General features: G+C 42.0%; 1 protein-coding gene across 1 annotated transcript in view; it reads right to left on the reverse strand.

Annotated features, from left to right (window-relative positions):
• TET2 (tet methylcytosine dioxygenase 2) overlaps positions 1 to 24,005 on the reverse strand; it is a 141,497-nt gene that overhangs the window by 20,649 nt on the left and 96,843 nt on the right. The window contains exons 4-6 of the mRNA XM_020284514.2: positions 20,202 to 20,292; positions 18,713 to 18,806; positions 17,360 to 17,568 (exon numbers count right to left, since the gene is read on the reverse strand). Of these exons, the coding sequence (XP_020140103.1) occupies positions 17,360 to 17,568; positions 18,713 to 18,806; positions 20,202 to 20,292 (394 nt within the window). The remainder of the gene's footprint in view (positions 1 to 17,359; positions 17,569 to 18,712; positions 18,807 to 20,201; positions 20,293 to 24,005) is intronic.

The following is a 24,005-nucleotide window of genomic DNA, read 5'->3' on the forward strand; positions in this document are numbered from 1 at the left end:
TCAAAAAGTCCCCAAACAACAAATGCTGGTGTGGATGCGGAGAGAGAGGAACACTCCTACACTGCTGGTGGGACTGCAAAGTAGTTCAACCTCTGTGGAAAGCAATATGGAGATACCTTAAAGCGATACAAGTAGATCTACCATTTGATCTAGCAATCCCATTACTGGGCATCTACCCAAAAGATCCAATGACACTCCACAAAAATGATACCTGCACTTGAATGTTTATAGCAGCACAATTCATAATTGCAAGGCTGTGGAAACAGCCCAAGCGCCCATCAATCCAAGAGTGGATTGATAAAATGTGGTATATGTATACTATGGAGTACTATTCAGCTCTAAGAAATGGTGATAGCACTTCTTGTATTTTCCTGGTTAGAGCTGGAACCCATACTACTAAGTGAAGTATCCCAAGAATGGAAAAAGAAGCACCACATATACTCACCAGCAAACTGGTATTAACTGAGCAGCACCTAATTGGACACATAGGTACTACAGTAATAGGGTATTGGGCAGGTGGGAGGGGGGAGGGGGGGTGGGTATATACATACATAATGAGTGAGATGTGCACCATCTGGTGGATGGTCATGCCAGAAACTCAGACTTGTGAGGGGAGGGGGGAAAGGGCATTTCTTGAATCCTTAAAATTTGTACCCCCATAATATGCCGGAAAAAAAAAAAAGATGACAGTGTTCAAAAAAAACCACCCAAAAACGAAGAATTAAAATGTTTTATTTCTCTGTAAAAAAAAAAGATCTAACTATATGTAGTCCACAAGAGACACACTTTAGTTTTGCAGATGTAAATAGGCTGGAAGTGAAAGGAAGGAAAAGATATGCAAATGGTAATTAAAGGTGAGCTATGGCAGGGCAGCCCCTGGGAGTGGAGTGCTCCCGTGGTCGCGCCCGTGCGTGCGTATCCAGCGGGCTCAGGCAGACGCGTGCTGCTACGTGGTGCATCCTGCGAAGACGCTGGGAGGCGGCCCGTCGCCGGGGAGCCGTCTTGGGCACGTTTCCCCTCTGTTATCGGAGCAGCGCTGCGGGCGCTTGCTGAGAGGAGTGATGTGCTCTCCCTCCCAGGCCCTACGGTGCCACGGGCTGGCTGCGAGGGCCTGCCGCTGGCAGAGCTGTGGGATGGAGCCGGAATGCCCAGAACACAGGGCCTCTGTGGGGCAAGAGGCTGCAAGACCGAGCTGTCCAAAAAGCCTGTCCTGGGGAAGGTGCAAGGAGAAGGCCCTCGGAAATAGAGCCAGAGATACCTGCAGCTCTTTGTTCCAGGAAGGGGACGTGAGCAGAGAAATGTGTGATGCCCGGTGCAACCCACAAGGCTGCAGTAATGCACACCCCAAAACACAGCAACGGTGAGTGGTCACCCCTCCAGGTGTGTGGAGAAGGGAGGGTCCAGGCACCGGGAGGCACTCCTGTGTTTCCCAAGCAGCCCACAGCCTGTCCCTTGGCCCTGAGCGCTGGGAGGTCCCCTGTGCCCAGGGCCTGAGGACCTGCGCTGCCCAGGAAGGAGGTGGCCCTCCTCACGGCTTGCTCTTGTACTCGCGTGCTGTGAGGCTCATTTCTCCGGGCCTGGCACCTCACCTGCAGAATGTGAGGACAGGGTCACAGCGAGCCAAGATGGAGTGGATCCTGGGCCCCTGAAAACGCTGCACTCTGGGCGCGCGCCCAGGAGGTCAAGTCAGCCAGCAGCTCCTGGGGCTGGGGCTGGTTCCCCTCGGCCGGCGAGTCCCTCCCTGCTGCCCGGCCTGCCGCCTTTCTCGCTCCTTTGCTGCCGTTCTCCCTCTTTTCCTCTGTCTCTCTCTCTCTCTTCATGTTTCTTCACTTCAAGGAAAACAGACACCCTCCCACAGCAGGCTCAGAGTATTCTGAAGCTAAACAGGACATTCTTGCTGCCGGTGTGGTGAGATCACAAACCCCCACGCTGCGACTCAGGCTTTGCAGAGAACATGAGGTGTCCTTGTGGTCTGGCCCCACCCGTCCTCCTGTGCTGCCTGCAGGGGCCGCGGGCGGCGCATCTCCAGCCGAGCACGTCGCCGGCGCAGCCCGGCCCGCCGTAGTTTCCTCAGACTTTCCGCAGCCTCTTAGAGACCGTCACTTGGTCTTTCAAGTGCCTCCCTGTGTCCCCTGTCCCCTTGTCCCTCTCCAAAAGTGTCCTGGTGGATGGGGGCTTACGAATCTTCTGGACTGGGGAAGGGGCTGAGCCTCAGGCTGCCTGTCGTGAGGTGCGCCCTGCCGCCGGATGTCCCGCCGGATGTCCCGCCGGTGCGTGATGCTGACGCTGTGGCCGAGCCTCTGTGGCTTTCCGTTTTCGGCTGGGCTGGGATGCAGGACCCGCCTCCTCTCCGTCCTTGCTGGCGCTGGGCTCCCCGCCATGTCCTTGCTGCACCCTCCATGTGTCCCCGCTCGGCCTCTGCTGTGCGGTGACCGCAGCCGGCTCCGGTGGGTCTCCTGACACGTGCTGTGGTGGCCACACAGCGGGGAGTGCAGGGGCAGCTCAGCGGAGCCGGGCAGGCAGACCTGCACACAGCCCAGCTGCACACCTCCCCTTCCTAACTGTGCAGGGATGCCCCGTGCTGCATGTTATCACAATGTAACATGCATGTTATAATCACACATATGTACATTGTGTGTGCAGCTGGATAGATGGATACAAAGATAGGTAGCCAGATATTAATATTCTAGAAGAGGAAACAGGGTTGCAAGACCGACAGTCTCTAGTCCCTCTTCCCATCTTCTGTTTTCACTTTTCTCTCTGCCATCCACTACCCGACAATCACCGAGGCCAGATAACCCCTTTGCTCGCCTGCCCCGGCCACGCCAAGGGGAAGCCAGAGGACTGGGAACATCACTCCTTTCCCAGCAACGCCTGGCTCTCCACCCCGCTGTTGACTTTACACAGCACACAATTTTGAAGGTCAGGAGATTTCTCTTTGCTTTCTTTCCAAAACAGTCCTTATGCATTTCCTCCCTACCAAGCGGTCCCTCTGTCCCCTAGGTGGACGATGCCTTGCGTCTCTCAGGGAGAAGGTCACATAGAAGGACAAAAGAAAAATGCACATGAATGTGGGTTTTTTTGTTGTTTTTTTTTTTGAGACAGACTCTCACTCTGTTGCCTGGGCTAGAGTGCCGTGGCGTCAGCCTCGCTCACAGCAACCTCAAACTCCTGGGCTCAAGTGACCCTCCTGCCTCACCCTCCCGAGTAGCTGGGACTACAGGCATGTGCCACCATGCCCGGCTAATTTTTTCTATATATATTAGTTGGCCAATTAATTTCTTTCTATTTTTAGTAGAGACAGGGTCTCGCTCTTGCTCAGGCTGGTTTCGAACTCCTGACCTTGAGCAATCCGCCTGTCCCGGCCTCCCAGAGTGATAGGATTACAGGCGTGAGCCACCACGCCTGGCCTCACATGAATATTTTTGAAATCGTGTCCCTATTTTCCAGGAAAAGTAGAGCTCACACACACACACCCTTGTCTGTCCTGTGGGGCTTCTGGGCCCTCCAGACTGGGACAGCAAGGCCTGAATAGGGTCGCCAAGGGGAACCTCACGTGTTTCGGAGGCACGAGGAGGGTGCTGCTGGCAATGTACGTTTCTTGATCTGGGAACTGTTAATAAAAGCACATCCAAGGCGGGAAGTCTTGGTCAAAGCAAACCGCCTCTTAGGGAACGACGCTGCCGTCTTCTGCCTGTGACCATGGTCTGCGAGCCTCTGGCTTTGCCTGCCTGGCCCTGCTTTCCCTGTCCCCTCCGGGCCAGAGCACCACAGTCCTGTTCACGTCTCCACCCCAGCTCGGATCCCTTTCTCCAGTTCTGCACTCCTGCTCCGATTGCTTCTCTTGGTGATTTTTGCTTCCTGGCTCATTCCCCAGGGCCAGCCCCCTTGATCTGGCCCAGCCTGGATTAACTGACGAGGACATCTGCATGCCGTCCCCCGTCTAGCCTGTCTCCTATTCTGACTGTTCAGTGCTGACAAGAGCCATCTTGGCTCATCTGCACTCAAAGCATTGCTTGGAATTCTGTCACCAACCAGGGCTCAGTAAGTATACTTGTCTAGAAACAAATGATAAACTTCTGAAAAATAACAAATAGATACAAGCGACAGAATCTACGTATGTAACAGACCATGAAAATGTTGGTCTGGACACTACAACATCGCACAGTCTGATGCCATCTCTGCACTTGACCGTGAGCCATATCTCGTCCCTCTTTGCTCCTCTAGTGTCAGCCGTGGGCACTGGCAGGCATTTGGCCCTTAAGAACCGTTCGTGGAGCCAAACACAAAGGAAACCATCTGACATTTTTAGGGGAGCCCAGGACTAATAATCCAAAGAGTGGGCATGAAGAGGGAACAACTGAGCCAAAACAAAGACAGAGGGGTGGACTCCGCCCTTGGATGTCTGTCCTTTCTGGAAATGAGCAACAAGGTACTGGGGGTGGGAGTTGTGCTCATTTTGACTCCAGAGCTCCCCATAGCTGGCCCTGCGTGCGACCGCAGGGAACTCACCAGGAAAGGTCTTCTTCAAAGGCCTTCAGTGTGCTGGCAAGTAGGAATCGCCGCCCGTCCCAGGGACGTTTCTATAGCAGTCGAGTTCCAGCCCACAGACGTGCCACACTTGGCGATCTGCGTGTGAATTGAGACTTGCTCCAAAGTGCACCCAGACTCGGGGTGGGGGGCGGTCACCCCCTCCCTGTAACTGCTGCTCCCCTCCACTTGCTGTCGCAGATGCCAACACAACTCTTGTTGCAGCCATTTGGCTGGGAGCGTGAGAAATGGCAGCAGCATTAATTAAAAATAACATGCTGCTCGAGAGAGAGCTTAGCTTACTTCTCTCGGTCTCCTCTGTGTTCCTTTCCTTTCAACTTACTGCTGATACTCTATAGGTGCCAGGGAAGGGAAAAAACTGTGCTGTTCAGTAGAAATATGAAAGAAAAGTGAGAGATATTTAGGAAGGGCCTCCAAATGTGATGAAGAGCTTCAATCTTAGAGGCAGGTTTTGAAGGCCCTAAACAGAATACTAAAGAATCAGGGGGAAATAAATTGGTTCCTATGGTTAGGGTGGTTATGGAAAGATTAGAAGAAAGTGGTAGGGACACTGAAAAAAAAAAGAGCAGTCCTACCACTCTCCCATAAATGAAGCCAGAGCTCCTTGCAGAAACGGCTGAGTCCGGGGCTGGAACAGGAAATGTACAAGAAGAATCTAGAAGGTCTTACTGTGCTAGAAGGTAAGAAAGTGCTCAAAAACAAACTAAAACATGGGATATGTCCCCAATGGATAAAAGTCACTATGGGATATGTCAAATGGACACACGAGCCAACTAACAGAACTCCCAAAGGACAAAGCTGGAACAAATTGAGCAAATAAAAAGTGTAAATATCCATAAGTCCACACTGGTATAAATAAATGATTAAATATATATCCTGTGCAGAAGAATCTGACAAACACTACCTGGCTGGGTGACCCAGGCTAACACTGTTATGCATGAATTATGTTCTAGTACATTCCTTGATAGAAACAACATTTCACTTCGGTAGTTCCTCTGCACAGCTTAGAGCCCCAGACTAACCATGAGAGAAAGAATCGGACAAACCCAAATGGAAGGGGCATTCTACAGAACACCTGAGCAGCACTCCTCAAACCCATCAAGGTCACGGAAAACCAGGAAAAGGCTGAGACATGCCATGGTCTAGAGGGACCCAAGGAGTCGAGATGATGGAACGCAGCCTGGCATCCCAAACAGGGTCCGGAACAGAAAAAGGACATTAGGGAAAAACTGAAGAAGTCAGAATACAGTATGGACTTTAGTGAATCAGGACATAACTGCATTGTTGCTGCCACCATAAATGCCAACTACAATATGAAACTAGGTCTGGATGGGACAGGAAGCCCTTACAGGTGCCCTCGTGGAGCCCAGGGCCGCACAAGCACCTGGATAGCTGCACCTACACTGTGAAAACACTGTTATGGTCACAGCCGTACTTCTAAAATTTAATGCCATTGTAAATGCCTATAATTTCAGTTAGTCTCCTGTAGAAGTGAAAATAATATTTTCAGGTACCAAATTAATTTGTTCTAGCCTTGTTGACAGAGTAAGATGACTAAGCCAAAGGAAAACAAGAAGCCACTTTGGGGAGGGACCCATGAAGTTGACATTAGTATTATTCAAAATTAAACGGTCTTCATAAACCCCTGCCTCCCATGTGCATCCTGCAAAATGTGGCTTTTCTTTTCTTGACATTCACATGATCGAATGTTTTCCTCTTAATGTTGAATTCATAAAGTTATTTTCATTTAATTATACCAGTTTTAAAGGGGACTTTCTAATAAATTTAGTTCTTACCATTAAAAAAAAGTGAGCTAGAGTGGCTACACTAATATCAGACAAAATAGATATTAAGACGGTATTATTAACACAAACAAGTAATCTTAGAGTGATAAAAAGGTCAATGCATTTAGATGATGTATAATTATAAACATATATACTTAGCAACAGACCACCAAAGTACATGGAGCAAATAAATGGCAGAATTAAAGGGAGAAATAGACAATTCTGTATTCCACTCATTAATGGATAGGACTAGAATATCAAAAAGGAAACAGAGGTTGTGAAAAATACTATAAACCAACTAAATCTAACAAACATCTGCAAAAAATTCCACCCAACAGCAGAATAAATACACACATTCTTCTCAAGGGTACCTGGAACATTCTCGAGAACACATTATTTGTCAAGTGATAAGTCTAAATATTGTCAAAATCATGCAAAGTAGGCTGATGACAGTGAAAATTACAAATGAGTAACAGAAGCAAAGTTGAGTAATAAATGTGTAAAAATAAAAACAACACATTCCTATATCAAAGAACAAAGAAATAATCATGAAGAAAATTAGAGAGTACTTTGTAGTAAATGAAAACTCTACATTCCCAAATTTTATAAGGTGATGCTAACACAGAAACGGAGGGACATTCATAGCTGCAAATGCCTCCTAGTAAAGGAGAAGAAAGTTCTCAAATCAATAAACTAACTTTCTACCTTAAACTAAAAAAGAAGAGCGAACTAAACCTAAAACAAGCAAAATGAAGGAAATACTAAAGATTAAAGTAGAAATTAATGAAATACAGAAGAGAAAAGCAATAAAAAAAATTAAAGAAATCAAAGGATAGTTCTTTGAAAAGCTCAACAAAATTAAAAAAAAACTTTAGGTAGATAAAAAATGAGAAGACTCAAATTACTAAAATCAGGAATGAAAAAGTAGAAATTACTACTGATCTTATATATATATGTATATATACAAAAGCATTTAAAAGAAATACTGTAAAAATTATACTTCAGAAAATTAGATAATCTAGGATAAATTTCAAGGACAAACTCCTGGAAAGACATAAACTGCTAAAACTGACTCAAGAGGAAACAGGAAATCTGAACATACCTACAACAAGTAAAAACATTGAATTAGTGATCAAAAAGCCTGCACAGGACTTCTAGTTTCTGGTCTGGTCTGGAGGAAGCTTGGAAATTGCCACTTCATCCTAACAGGAAAATGCTGAACAAACTAAAAAAATCAACAACATTAGTTACTTAGATTTGTCAGAGAAGTGAGATCACAGGGCAAATCACTGCCCTAATAAAATCTGAGATGCAGCAGATACGAAGAGTCACAACTCACTAGAGCAGAACCCCATGGACAGAAACCTCTGGGAACAAGTGCTGTGATAGTAAAACCCAAGCTGTAATCAATGAACTGCTAGAAGCTCAGTGCAGATAACTCACAGTTAAAATTTCCAGAGTCATCCAGTCATAGAGAGGTCCTCACACTTCACTGCTGTTACTTTTTACCTCCAAGGAGCCTGATAAGGTTATCATGATGAATGTTGGAGAAAAATCCCTTCATGCTGCCACAGAAGGAGGGGAAAGAAAACATTTTGAAAAACACCACAACTTCAGCAGAATCTATTAACCTAGATGAGCTAGATAAGACACTGCTGACCTGGGGGAAGAGAAATACCCACTGCAGTATCAGAGATGAAAGAGGGGGCATCACTACAGACCCCATAGACATTAAAGGAATATTATGAACAAATCTATGTACCCAGATTTGAATATTTAGATGAAATGAAACAATTCCTTGAAAGCTATAACCTGTCAATACTCAGACAAGAAGAAACAGACAATCTAAATATCTATTAAAGAAATTGAATCAGTAACTTTCCAAAACAGAAAGCACAAGCCCCACATGGGTTCATTGGTGAATTATATCAAATATTTAAAGAAGAAGATATACCAGTTCTCTGTGATCTCTTTCAGAAGATAGAATCAGAGGAAATATATTTCATAACTCATTCTGAGGCCAGAATTACCTTAATGCCAAACCCAGAAAAAGTATTCACAAGACAACAAGAGATTAATATCAACCATGAACATGGGTGTAAAAATCATTACCAAATGGCTAATTGAATCCCACAATTTATACAAACAATACTATACTACAATCAAGTGGGATTTACCCCAGGTATGCCAGCTTGGTTCAAAATTTAAAAATCAATTAATGTGATTTATTGCATTAACAAGCTAAAGAAGATAAGCCACATGGTAATAAATGCAGAAAAAGCACTTAACAAAATCCAACACCCATTTATGATTAAAACACTCCCCCCAAAAACTCTTAGTAAAGTAGGAATAGAGGGGAACTTCTTCAACTTGATAAGTATCATCTATAAAAACCCTACAGCTAACATATTTAATGGTGATAAACTCTTGTTCCCGCTAAGATCAGGAACAAGGCAAGAATATGCCTCTCATCACTGGTTTTCAACACTGTACTGGATATTTTAGCTAATACAATTAAGACAAGAAAAGGAAATGAAATGTGTACAGATTGGGAAGGAAGAAATCAAACTATCTTTGTTCACAAATGGCATGATCACCTAGAAAATCAAAACAGTTGACAAAAAACCTGGATCCAGTACATAATTATAGCATGGTTGCAGGGTACAATGTTAACATACAAAAAATGATCACTTTTTTTGCATACCAGCAATGAATAAGTAGAATTTGACATTAAAAATACATTATCGTTTATATAGGCACCCCCCCCAAAATAACATACTTATGGATAAATCTAATATAATATGCACAAGGTTTATATGAGGAAAACTACAAAACTCTAATGAAAGAAGTCCACTAAATAAATGCAGAGATATTCCATGTTCATGGATAGAAGACTCAATATTGTCAAAACGTCAGTTATTTCCAACTTGATCTAGAAATTCAATGTAATCTCCCCATCAAAATTCTAGCAAGTTGTTTGGTGATATTGACAAACTGATTTTAAAGTTCATAAAAAGAGGTAAAAGACCCAGAATAGCCAACTTAATATTGAACAAAAAGAACAATGTCAGAGGACTGATACTACATAATTGAAAGATGTATTATAAAACTCAAGTAATCAGGACAGTGTGGTACTGGTGAAAGGACAAATAAAACAATGGATAGAATAGAAAGGCTAGAAATAGACCTCATAAATACTGTCAGCTGATCTTTGACAAAGTAGCAAAGGCACTACAATGAAGCAAAGTTATCTTTTTAGCAAATGGTCCCATTCATTGGTAGTGGGAATGTAAAATTGTATAGTCACTTTTGAAGATAGTTGGCAGTTTCTTACAAATCTAAACATACTCTCACCACCAATCCAGCAATTGTGCTCCATGGTATTTGACAGAAGGAGCTGAAAACTTGGTCCACACAAAAACCTGCACAGATATTTATAATTCATAATAGACCAAACCTGGAAGCTACCAAAATGTTTTTCAGTAGGTTCATGGATAAATAAACTGTGGTATATGCAGACAATGTATAATATTCAATGCTAAAAAAGAAATGAGCTGTCAAGACATAAAGGAATCTTAAATGAATATTACTAAGTGAAAAAAACCAGTCTCGTTTCTTTCTGAAAAGGCTACATACTGTCTGCTCCCAACTGTATGACATTCTGGAATAGGTAAAACTATAGACACAGTAAAAAGATCATTGGCTTCCAAGGATTATCAGTGAGGGAGAGATGAACAGGTGGAATACAGAGGATTTTTAGGGCAATGAAGCTATTCTGTATGTTACTGTAAGGGTGAATATATGTCATTAAACATGTATCTAAATCCATATAAAATATGACACCAAGAATAATCCTAATGTAGACCATGAAATCTGAGTGATAATAATGGGTCAATGTAGGTTCATTGACTGTAACCAATGCGCCACTCTGGTGGGGATGTTGGCAATGAGGGAGGTTATGTGTGCACAGGGCTGGCAGGTATGTGGGAAAGCTCTATAACTTCCACTCAGTTTTACTATGATTCTAAAACTGCTTTAAAAAATAATCTTTTTTTTTACATTCCCATAAAGGAAAGCCCTAGACTAGATGACTTTGCTAGCGAATTCAATCAAACATTTAAAGAATTAATACCGATCCTTTACAAACTCTTCCAAGGGAACATTTCTGCATGCATTCTATGAAGCCAGAATTATTATGACACTAAAATCAAGTACATCAAAAAAAAAAAAAAACCACAAAAAAACTATAGACCAATAGACCTTATCAATATAGGTGCAAAAATCCTCAATAAAATACTAGCAAACTGAATCCAGCAACATATAAAAAGTACACACTATGGTCAGGTGGGATTTATCCCAGAAATGCAATGTTAGTCCAATGTGAAAAATGAATCAATATAATATACCATATTAACAGAATAAATGAGAAGAACCACAGGATCATTTCAGCAGATGCAGATACAGTATTTGGGAAAAGTCCAACATTATTTCATAATAAAAAAATACGCAAGCAACTAATAGAAGGAAATTTCTGAACTTGATCAGAGAGTCTTAAAAATATAGTTATTAGCATCATACTTAATGGAGGAAAAACTGAAAATGAGGAATAAGACAAGGATGTCTGCTCTTGATAATTTGATTCGACACTTTCTAGAGGTTCTAACTGGGGTAATTAGGCAAGAAAAAGAAAAAAAAAGACACTCATATTGGAAAGGAAGAAATAAAACTATTTCTATCATATATGTAGTGAATCCTAAGGAAGCTACCCCAAGAAATTAGCATTAATAAACTAGTTCAAGTTGTCTGGATATAAGACCAATATATAAAAATCAAACATGACTGTACACTATCAATGAATAAAATAATCCATTTGTGTTAGCATCAAAAAGAATAAAATACTTGACAAAATTTTAATAAAAATATAGGGCTTTTACACTGAAACCTCCAAAACACTATTAAAGGAAATTAAAAACCTAAATAATTGGAAAGCCAACCTGTGTTCATAAATTGGAACACCTAGTAAAGATATCAGTACTTCCCAAATTGATCTACAGATTCAACAGAACTCATTAAAATCCCAGTGAAGAAACTGACAAACTGATCTTAAATTCACATGGAAATGCAAGGAACCCAGAGCAGCCCAAACAATCTTGCAAAAGAAGAATGAAATTAGAAGACTTACCTGTTCTAATTTCAAAATTTACTAAAAAGCTACAGGAAGCAACACAGTATGGTACTGGCAGAAGGACAGACATATGTAGAACAATAAAATGAAACTGAATCAGAAATAAACCCATACCTCTTGGTCAATTAATTTTCAACAAGGGTGACCAGATAATTTAATAGAGAAAAAAACAGTCTCTTCAAAAATGGTGCTGAGACAACCAGACTGCTGTTTGGAAAAGAATGAAGCTGGACTCTTATCTTATGCCATCTAATGAACTCAACATTGATCAAAGCTGTAAATGTAAGAGGTAAAACTATGATACTCTGAGAAGAAAGCATAGGTACAAACCTTTGACATCTGGAATTAGGCAATGGTTTCTTAGATATGACACCAAAAAGCACAAGCAACCAATTAACAAATAGAAATTGAGTGTCACCAAAATCAAAATGTACAACTTTTGTGCTTTAGACATTATCAAAATGAAAAGAATCTACAGAATAAGAGAAAATGTCTACAAACCATACAGTTGATAAAGTTCTAGTATCAAGAACACATTAAAACCTCAAATAGCTCTAAAAAGAAACAATACAATTTAAAAGTGGGAAAATATATTTAAGTAGACTTTTCTCCAAAGAAGATATATGAATAGCCAATATACACACGGAAAGATGCTAGCATCATTAATCATTAGGAAAATGCAAATCAAAACCATGAGATAAATTTCACACTCATCGGGATGGTTATAATAAAAAAAGACAGACAGTAACTAGTTTTCCTGAGAATGTGGAGACACTGGAACCTTCTTGTATAGTTGGCAGAAATGTAAAGTGGCAGAGCTGATTTGGAAAACAATTTGACAAATCTTCAAAAAGTTACATATACAGTTACCATATTACCAACAATATGACTTCTAGGTGTATACCCAAGAGAACTAAAAACATGTGTCTACACAAAACTATGTACATAGATATTCATAGCAGCATTTATATTAATAATAGCTAAAAAGTGGAAACAACCCAAATGTCAATTAACTGACAAATGGATAAAGAAAATGTGGTATATATATACAATGAAATATTATTCAGCCTTAAAAAGGGGGGGAAAGTACTGATTTGTGTTACAACATGGATGAGCTTTGAAAACATTAAGGTCATTAAGGTACATGAAAGAAGCCACACAGAAAGACCAAATATTTTATGACTTCATTAATATGAAATGCCCAGAATAGGTAAATCTACAGCGACCAAAAGTCAATTAGCGGTTGCCATTCAGAGGAGGGGAGACTGGGAATGGCTGCTTAATACTGGGTTTTCCTTTGGTATTGATCAAAATGCTCTGGAACCAGGTAGAGGTGATGGTTGCACAACTTTGTGAATATACTAAAACCGTTGAACTGGGTACTCTAAAAGGGTGAATTTTATAGTATGTGAATTATATCTCAATTAGTAGAAACATGGTAGAGTAATGTCAAGTTTATTTTCCATGTAACGTGGCTATTTCTAAAATACATTTTTATTTATATAGTGGTCTTTCAAATATTGTTAAAATTAGCACATCATGGTCATTTTAATATGACTTGGAATTTGACTCATGGTTAAATAATAGATCAATAAAGCAAATATAATAAAAATGATTGTCCATATAATACCTTTTAAAAAATTCTTAACCTATGATTTACCATTTCGACTTCTAATTGTAAAATATCTTTAAAGTAAAAATTAAGTCAATTATTCAAATGTAGGCAGTATAGAAAAACTAGCAAAAAAATTAAATTTATACAACATTAAAAAAGAAAAAAAAACTATCAATTTGCACACTAACAAAATAATAGAAACAGGCAATGACCATCACTTGATGCAAAGCTATCAGGACGAAGTCCAGTGGGGAACTTTATGACGGATCAAGCTGATGAGTCCTGAACACACTTAACATTCTTCACATCACTAAAATTGGAACCAAGCTCACATTATGTGTCTCCTAATGGATATAAAGAACTAGGGAATCTACCTAAAGGAACAAAGGACATTCTATAAAAAAGACATCTGCGCTAGAATGTTTATAGCAGCACAATTCACAATTGCAAAGATGTGGAAACAACCCAAGTACCCATCAATATGCGAGTGGATTAATAAAATGTGCTATATGTATACCACAGTGTTCTACGCAACCACAAAAAACAACGGTGATCTAGCACCTCTTGTGTTATCCTGGATAGAGCTGGAGCCCATTCTGCTAAGTGAAGTATCGCAAGAATGGAAAAACAAGCACCACATGTACTCACCAGCAAACTGGTATTAACTGACTTAACATTTAAGTGCACATATAGGAATAACATTCATCAGGTGTCAGGCAGGTAGGAGGGGGAGGAGGCGATTGGTATATTGACACCTAATGGGTGCGGTGTGCACCATCTGGGGGATGGACTTGAAGCTTGAAGCTCTGACTCGGGGGTGGGGCAAAGGCAATGTATGTAACCTAAACATTTTTACCCCCGTAATGTGCTGAAAAAAGAAAAATAAGCGGGAGACTTCATTCAGCACCACTTTGAAGCATTTTTACCAATGCATACATATGTGCATATATACACATATTATGTAAATATCACTCTATCCATCTACAGAAGATACTGGGGGTGGAGGAATAACAACCAAAACAAAGATGAAATCAGCCAAATCTAGAATGTGGGAGCTTTTACAGAGAGAAATCACACTCTCTTTAACAAATAAATTAATTAAAAAAAGAGAGGAGGGGAAACTATTATAAATAAAGAGATCTGTAAATCATATAATTTATCTTCTAAACTGGAACAATTCCACTCAAAGTATCAATCGAGAGCAAGGACTTACTTTTCTCAACATCTTTTTATCTTGGTGTATTTTTCTGAAATAGGATCTGATCAGGGAATTTGAACAGACATGGTGTGAATATTAAATGATATTAAAGAATCACTGCCAATTTTGAGATGAATGATAATGACATTATGAGTAGGTTCTGTAAAAAAGTGTTTATCTGATAGACATACTAAAGTGTTTATGGGTGAGATGATATACTATCTGTGTTTTGCTTTGAAATACTAGTGAGATGCTCTGTTTTCTCTTCAGAATAAATCTTTCACCTTTTAAAATGCTAATGGGGTGTGGGATAGAAGTGTGAGAGAAGCACATAAGACAGTCTTGATACAATGTTGATAAACATTGAAGCCATGTGATAGGCTCATGGGATTCTTTCCTTCCTTTTAGGGATGTTTGAAAATTTTGTAACATAAAGTTTCTTAAAATGTTTAAAATCACCCACCATGGCAGAAGGCACTTCTGGCTTCCAGTTCCTCATAATGATAGACTGACGCCCACAACTCTTACATGCCAAAAAATACCGGTTAGGCTTAGTCATAAGACGGAAATCTCAAAGGGAAATGGCTAAAGAAGAAACAGCTGGTTTGGCTCAAAGGCAACGTAAAAATCAGTTTGTGACTTTCTCACTGAAAGATACTCTCAGAGATCTTTTCTGGACTCACAGCGGGTGGTGACGGTACACGTGGGCACAGAGATTTATTTGTAAGAACTCACTGAGGTTCATACAGCTTTTGAACAGGAAACAGAGTCAGCAGTCCCCATCTGAGATTATACTCCATTCTTGGCAAAAAAATCTTAATTTTAACTTCTCCCGGCCATGAAATAAAATTTATTTACGGGCTGGAAGGAACTTCAAAAGCTATTTCTAGTGAAATAGTGAAGTCTCTATTGCCATTGGATAAGTGTCTATTTTAACCACGTGTTTATTAATAAGTATAAAATTTTTAATTTGGAGAACTGATCTTAGTATGCATAGGAGCGCAGGCTTAAAATTATCTAAGTAATTAAAAGTGTGTAGCTAGACCTTTAAATGTCTTACTCTTTGAAGCATGTCTTTTAATAGTTTTGTACTTGCCTCCTGTTTAGACCAGTTAAACAAATTACAACTTTTCTAAGACCCTGGTCCAATTGTTGTTCATGGTTTTCAGATGCAATATAATAGCATTTAGGAAATTTAACATAAATTTTTTATATGTGTCAGATTCCATTTCAGACAATGGCATTTATAGGAAACTAAGGAAAAGCCTTCAGGGAAAAAAATATCAGGTGTATAATATTAATGAAAATTAAAGAAATTTAAATAAAAGAACAACTGTCATTTTCATAAGAAGTTCTTTAGTTGGATTTAGAACTTTAGTGATTTAGAACTTCAAACTATCAAGTATAAGATGATTTCTGCTTTAAAAACAATGCATTAGGACTGAATGCTGAGCAAGAAATGCTATTTCTAATATGGGCCCAAGCTACCTTAACTTTTATTTTCTTTCTGATTAAAGGTGCCTATGTATATATATTTCTAAGAAAGAATATGAGAGCTAGGGTAGATTAAAAGGTATTTTACATCTAAGGCAGCCCATAAGTCATGTGTTACGAATGAACTTCTACCTTCCATAGAAAGAAATTAGCTGGACAACTAAAAAAATATATATAAAATATTAGCCGGGCATGGTGGCGCATGCCTGTAGTCCCAGCTTCTCGGGAGGCTGAGGCAAGAGGATCGCTTGAGCCCAGGAGTTTGAGGTTGTTGTGAGTGAGGCTGATGCCACCGCACTCTAGCTCAGGCACCAGAGCGAGACTCTGTCTCCAAAAAAAAATACAAAAAAAATTTCTACCTTCTGAATAATTGTTTTCAAAAGTATACTGATGGCAGTCAGATACACAGCATGAAGTTTGGACCATATCATAGAAAGTCAAGTCACACTTCCATACAGGAAGAATACTTTTCCTAAACAGATTATTTATAGTTGATTTGCTCCCATATCCCAGAGAGAAAAACTGTGTTAACATAAAAGTCAGAAAAACTGTAGCAGGTAGAGCTAGAGCCAGCACAAGAATACATTTGGTTAGCAAAGGGTTGCTGCTGTGAGCAGCATGGCTATCTCCATAAGCGCAGCAAACTATTTTGCAGTTGGTGGATACAGAGGAAAACAGACTAAAGAAAGAAGCGTAAAATTAAAGTAATTTTAGAACCAATTATGATCAAAAGAACGACTGTACGATTTCAGGGTAGCTCTGTGAATTTCCCTATATTTTAATGTTATACAGGAAGAGTATAGCAGAGGAGTATTAAAAACGAAGCTTCCTCCAGGTGAAAGTTCAGATTTCTTACAAAGTGGATGAAGTTTAAAAAACAAAAAATATTAGCAATCCAGATGCACTAACTATATCTAACTGCATGCCCTTGCTGTCCTAGTCCAAGCTTTTTATTCCTGGAAAATGATGTATAACCGTAGTAAGTAATTTCTTGATCATGTAGCCCAGCAAAAGTGGAAGCAATTTTGATCACCATTGTGGAAATAATGGCATAGAAGTAAAACTCAGTTCTATTTCTACAGGACTTTTATAGGCCCTTTATTTTTATGTTTGCTATATATATATTAAGGTTCTTCACAAAAGAATCCCAAAGTTTCTCACCAAACTTACTTTCTGCCTCAGACACTGCAACCCAGAAGTGGCACCAATAACACGGTGGCAGCGCGCGGCTGTCACTTGCAGCAGAAGCTCACAAACCATCTCAAGTCTATGGTGCAATCGAAGCCCTGTGTGTACAGACACTCAGACTTCTAGTAAACTCCCAATTAATGGCTGAATTCTGAGCACACAAAATATTAACTAATGAAACAACCCAAACGATTCATGTCAGCAGACACAACCTCTTACCACGTCACCGTGCAACAGGCACTTGAGCCCCATTTTACGACAGCAAACCGCGGCTGGGCTCCTGCGCTCCGGCCAGAGCAGCCTCCCTCCCCCGGGGCGCCAGGGCAGGGCCGGCCCTCACTTACTCTTCGTTCAGGGCGCACCGGCGGGTGGTGAGCGCGCCGCACCTCCGCAGCGTCTCGGTGAGCTCCGCGTACAGGGTGTCGGCCAGAGCGCGCGGGATGCCTTCCCACACCAGGATGAGCACCACGATGACGGCGGCCGCGCAGGTGTGGCCGGCTCGCTCCCGCACCAGGCACAGCAGCTTCTCGTCGCCGCAGCTCCTGCGCACCACCTGTGCGGACAGCCGTGGGCCCGCCCGCCGGCCAAACAGAACAAGGTCACTCGCGCGGGGGAGCCCCCGACGCCCGCGCGCCCTCCGGCCCGGCCCGCGGGAGGCAGCGCTGCCGTCTGCGCCCCAGAGCGGCTCCGGCCCGGCCCGGGGGAGGCAGCGCCGCCCGTCTGCGCCCCAGAGCGGCTCCGGCCCGGCTCGCGGGAGGCAGCGCTGCCGTCTGCGCCCCAGAGCGGCTCGCCCGGCCCGCGGGGGGCAGCGCCGCCGTCTGCGCCCCAGAGCGGCTCCGGCCCGGCCCGCGGGAGGCAGCGCCGCCGTCTGCGCCCCAGAGCGGCTCCGGCCCGGCTCGCGGGAGGCAGCGCCGCCGTCTGCGCCCCAGAGCGGCTCCGGCCCGGCTCGCGGGAGGCAGCGCCGCCGTCTGCGCCCCAGAGCGGCTCCGGCCCGGCTCGCGGGAGGCAGCGCCGCCGTCTGCGCCCCAGAGCGGCTCGCCCGGCCCGCGGGAGGCAGCAACACCGTCTGCGCCCCAGAGCGGCTCCGGCCCGGACCGGGGGAGGCAGCGCTGCCGTCTGCGCCCCAGAGCGGCTCCGGCCCGGCCCGGGGGAGGCAGCGCCGCCGTCTGCGCCCCAGAGCGGCTCCGGCCCGGACCGGGGGAGGCAGCGCCGCCGTCTGCGCCCCAGAGCGGCTCCGGCCCGGCTCGCGGGGGGCAGCGCCGCCGTCTGCGCCCCAAAGCAGGCGGAGCCGGGCCCTGCGTCCGGCGGGCTGGGCCGGACAACCGGCGGGCACGCGCTGCCTGCGCGGAGGCTGCGGCCAGACGGAAGGCGCACAGGTAAAGGTTTTCACGAATGACCACATAAAGATCGACTGACAGTTAAGAACCGCTTCCTCACATTCCAAGGAGAATTATACTTTTAGCACACACTGGGAATGGGAGCCCTCCTCACCACTAAATTCTTTCAGTTAATTGCAGTGTGTTCATGATTTTAAAGCTCATCTGCCTTCTTAAGAAATAACACATGATAAAAAAATGTAGGCGATATTTTTCTCAACTGGCATGACTCCTGGATCTGGATAACTCAATTCTCAGGGTTAGACATATACATAAAAAGGCTCAAGATCGAAGGCCAAAGCCTTGTCAAATCACACTTACCCATTTAGCAATGGGACATCCCTGAGAACTCTTGCCTTCTTTACCAGTATAGACGACTCTCTCAATCCTAATTGCTTTACCCTTCTGTCCAAACCTTAAAAAAACCCACAGAAACACACACACACACACAATTATTAGCAAATGAATTCAAGAGGAAATTAAAATATTTGAACATTTGAGCATAATTTTATTCTATGATCACTTCCTGAGAAATGAATGGTTTATTTTTTTAAAAACAGGTCTACACCAAGCAAACTGGATAATAGTTTTTAAGCCTTGTTTTTCTTCAGTATCAAAATGTAATTATAATGAACTATTTTTAAATAATGCGTTGGGTGAAAATAATGGGAAAGTTTATTTTTATAGGTAATTCACAAAGCACAAAATTTAAGTTAGTTTGCTAAATTCAGTTTTCTAAAACAGTGTTTGCTTTTAGTCCTTTACTAAATTTAGATATTTTAAAACTTAGGGAGTCATAATAGATTTTAGTTAGGGTTATTCTTCAAAGAATCTCTCACATTTATAAAAAGGGAGCTGGCAAATACTTAGTATCCAGCCATGGTGAAAACATAGTTCTAGAAATAGACTATATTTTCCCTTATGCCCAAAGCACTACTTAAAAAAAAAAAGGCACTTAGGAAAATTCACTGTTTCTGCCAGGCCACTAGAGGATTATTTAGTGAATTTCTATATGCTCATTTAGAAAGAAATAATTTAGAAATGGAGCAAGAATGATACTGGATGTGTCCTTGCTGCCCAAACGTGTCCTGATGTATTTTAATAACGGCACTGCCTACCTCTTAATGAAAAGGCACCCTAGTAGAATAACAGCGCAGGGCTGCAGATATCTATATGAAAGGCCCTCTCTGCATTGATTATCTCGCTCCTAAGAGTCTTCTACATGCGGGAGTGACTGTGTAGATACAGGCAAGGACTTGCATACCTGTGATTGATAGTAAAAAAAATAAATAAATAAAAAAAGGCAGCTGTAAACAGAATCTGTCTTTCTAGCCAATGTCATCACACTTGCTCTCGTTCATAGCAAGAGAAACTTTCCTTCGGAGGTAACTACTCACTTGCAGCACGAGGCGAGTTTAATGCAGCGGTTCCTTTCATAAACCACGCTTTACCGCACTTTCCTCTTTGACGCTTTACCATCAAGTGGCAAAGCCAGCGAGGGACCCTCTCTGCAGCCCACGCCAGCGCCCCATGCCGGGAGACGCTGGCTGACTCTCGCTCCTGCCTTGGTTTCCTGGCAGCCATCTCAGAGTGGGGAGCCAGTGCCAGCTAGCAGACGATTAGCCCTGTCAAATATTGTGACTCTCTGGTGAATAGCACAGTGTGTCGTGTTGGCAACCCTAGAATAGCTAAGCCTGCTAATAATTACTCGATTTACAATTGTTTACTGCTTTGTGTGTGAAGGCTGGGAAAATTCTGACATATACAAAAGGATAAACGTTAATCTGCCCTGTGCCTTTGCGTTAATTACCTTTCTTCCATGATTTCTCTAATAGCTGCCACATTAGGACCTGCTCCTAGATGGGTATAAAAAGGACCTTCATCTTTTTCAATAATTTGCTCTGTTGAGATAATAGAAGATTATTATTTTAGACCTCAATTATACTAAATAGAAAGGCTACATCCACAAAGCTTATCCCCCAACTGCACATTAAGGGCCCTACAAGTGACTTTAAAAATTTTTTTCTTTAAAATGAGTAAACTGATGGACTGATCTATTAGAAAATGTGCGATATAATTAAGTATATGTACATGCTAGCTGTTGATAAAAATAATTACATTTCAGATATGGGATAAAAATTATTAGAAACCAAATAAGTGCAACAAAACAAAGAAAACAGTGAAGGAATTAGAATGTATTATATGTCATACCAACTATAACCCAATTTTTTTTAACTGAAAAAAATTTTTAAAGAAGCCTGCCTGCCACTTGGATGTTAAAAGATTAAAATAAAATTTCCTGTTTACCCCACCCCAGAATATTGCACGATTTGTTGAGGACCCCTTTTTCTATTTTTGTTTCCCACAACATTTAATCACTTTGTTTGGAAAATAAGAATATTCAATCCAGACCTGTATTTGTATGCACTGTGGAACAACTTAAAGTGAGAAAAAACGCTGGAGAGTCAGGTCAAAAGAAGGGGCTATCACAAAGGGCTGAAGATGGAAAAGTGGAAAGTTAGGAGTAGGATAAGAGAAGTATGGAAGTTGATCATAACTTACCAAAAGTTATCTAAGACGTGTGTGGCACTTTAGCCCAGAGAGACAACATAACAACCACACACAGAGGAGTCCACCCTCCATCCTCCTACAAAGTGTGGGGCGTCTCATTGCAAGGGGGACAACATGGGGTGAGTGGTCATTAGTCACACTAACTTAACATTTGTTTTTTCAGATGTCTTCCACTGTATCCATGCTGAGTAGCTGTAAGATCTTTCTACCTATTAATAAATATATATCTACATCCATCAGCAAAAATGCTTCCCTATTCCTACAGACCAATCAAGTATCCTAAAGTTTAACAAAAAGCTGTTTGTTTAAAAAAAGATATAGAATACAGGCATACCTCATTTTATCACACTGAACAGTTACGACATTTTTTACTAATTGAAGGTTTGTGGCAGCCCTGTGTCGACAAGACTATCAGCACCACTCTCCCAAAGCGTGTGCTCACTTCGAGTCTCTGTGTCACATGTTGGTAATTCTCACTATATTTCAAACTTTTTCGTTATTATTGTACCTGTCATGGTGATCTATGATCAGTGATCTGTAGCAGCATTACTATTGTAATTATCTCAAGGAGACACAAACAGTGCCCATATAAGACAGAAAACTTAATTGATAAATATTGTGTGTGTCCTGCCTGCTCCACAACCATTGATTCCCCCACTTCCTCCTCTCCTTGAGGCTCCCTTGATCCCTAAGACACAATAATATCGAAATTAGGCCAATTAATAACCCTACAATGGCCTCCTAAGTGTTCCAGCGAAAGCCACACGTCTCTCACTTGGAAATGACTTAGCTCAGCAGGAGACATGTCTAAAGCCAAGATAAGCCGAACGCTAGACCTCTTATGCCAGGCAAGTAGCCAGACTGTAGAAGCAAAGGAAAAGTTCTTGAAGGAAATTAAAGGTGCTACTCCAGTGAACACACGCATGGTAAGAAACTGAAACAGCCTATTGCTGACACAGAGAAAGTTTAGCGGTCTGAATAGAAGATCACACCAGCCACTGGTTTTCTTAAACCAAAGCCTAATCCAGAGCAAGGCCCTGACTCTTCTATTCTGTGAAGGCTGAGAGAGGTGAGGAAGCTGCAGAAGAAAAGTTGGGAGCTAGCAAAGGCTGGTGGGTGAGGTTTAAGTAAAGAAGCCATCTCCATAACATAAAAATGCAAGGTGAAGTGGGAAGTGCTAATGTAGAAGCAACACAAGTTACCCAGAAGACCTAGCTAATATCACTGATAAAGGTGGCTACACCAAACAACAAACTATCAATGTGGCTGACACAGCCTTACACTGGAAGATGATGCCAGCTAGGACTTTAATGTCTATAGAAGAGAAGTCAACACTTGGCTTCAAGCTTCAAAGGAAGGCTGACTCTTTTTTTTTTTTGAGACAGAGTCTCACTTTGTTGCCCAGGCTAGAGTGAGTGCCATGGCGTCAGCCTAGCTCACAGCAACCTCAAACTCCTGACTCAAGCAATCCTCCTGCCTCAGCCTCACGAGTAGCTGGGACTACAGGCATGCGCCACCATGCCCGGCTAATTTTTTGTATATATATTAGTTGGCCAATTAATTTCTTTCTATTTATAGTAGAGACGGGGTCTCGCTCTTGCTCAGGCTGGTTTTGAACTCCTGACCTCGAGCAATCCGCCCGCCTCGGCCTCCCAGAGTGCTAGGATTACAGGCGTGAGCCACCGCGCCCGGCCGGAAGGCTGACTCTTTTGTTAAGGAGTAATACAGCTGATCACTTTAAGTTGAATACTCATTTGCCATTCTACAAATCCCAGGGCCTTTAAGAATTATGCCAAATCTATTCTACCTGTGCTGTACAAATAGAACAAAAAAGCTTGATACCTGTTCATACCATGGTTTATTGAATGTTTTAAGCCCACTGTTAAGAACTACTGCTGAGAAAATATTTCTTTCAATATATTACTACTCAAATGACAATGCACCTAGTCACCCAAGAGCTCTGATGGAGATATGTAAGGAGATTAATGTTTTCATGCCTGCTAATATGACATCCATTCTAAAACCCAGGGATCAGGAAGTAATTTTGATTTTCAAGTCTTATTATGTAAGAAATTTATTTTTTAAGAGTATGGATGCAATAGATATGGACTCCTCTGATGGACCTAGGCAAAGTAAATTGTAAACCTTCTGGAAAGGATTCACTATTTTAGATGCTATTAAGAACATTTATGACTCATGGGAGGAGGTCATACATATGTTGATATCAATTGACAGGAATTGATTCTAATCCTTATGAATAACTGTGAGAAGTTAGACACTTTACTAGCAGAAGTCACTACAGATGTGCGGGGAATAGCAAGAGAACCAGATTTAGAAGCAGGACCTGAAGATGCGACTGAATTGTCGCCGTCTCACAGTAAAAACGGATGAGGAGTTGCTTCTTACAGATGACCAAAGAAAGTGGTTTCTTGAGATGGAATCTACTCCTGGTGAGCGTGTTGTGAACACTGTTGAAATGACAGCAAAGAATTCAGAATGTTGCAAAAACTTAAGAAAGCAGCAACAGGATTTGAGAGGATGGGCTCCAATTTCAAAAGATGATTTACTTTGAGTAAAATGCCATCAAACAACATCACATGCTGCAAAGAAATCGTTCGTGAAAGGAAGAGCAAACGGGTGCAGCACACCTCACTGTTGTCTGTCTTTAACAAATCGCCACGGTCACCCCAACCTTCAGCAACCACCACCCTGCTGTCAGCACCTGTCAGCATCCAGGCAATCTTCTCCACCACCAAAAAGATTATGACTCACTAAAGGCTAAGGTGCTCATTAGCATTTTTTAGTAATAAAGTATTTTTAACTAAGATATATACATTGTTTCTTCAGATACAACGCTCTAGCACACTTAATGGATTACAGTACAGTGTAAACATTTATATACACTGGGAAAACAAAAAATTCACTTAACTCACTTTATTTCAATGTGTGCCTTACTATGGTAAGGCAAAGCCACAATATCTCTAAGGTATGCCTGTATCATATTTTTTAAATGAAAAAAGTGAAATTTTAAAGAAAATGGAAT

The sequence above is a fragment of the Microcebus murinus genome, chromosome 27 (assembly GCF_040939455.1).
Source record: "Microcebus murinus isolate Inina chromosome 27, M.murinus_Inina_mat1.0, whole genome shotgun sequence".
NCBI classification, from domain to species: domain Eukaryota; kingdom Metazoa; phylum Chordata; class Mammalia; order Primates; family Cheirogaleidae; genus Microcebus; species Microcebus murinus.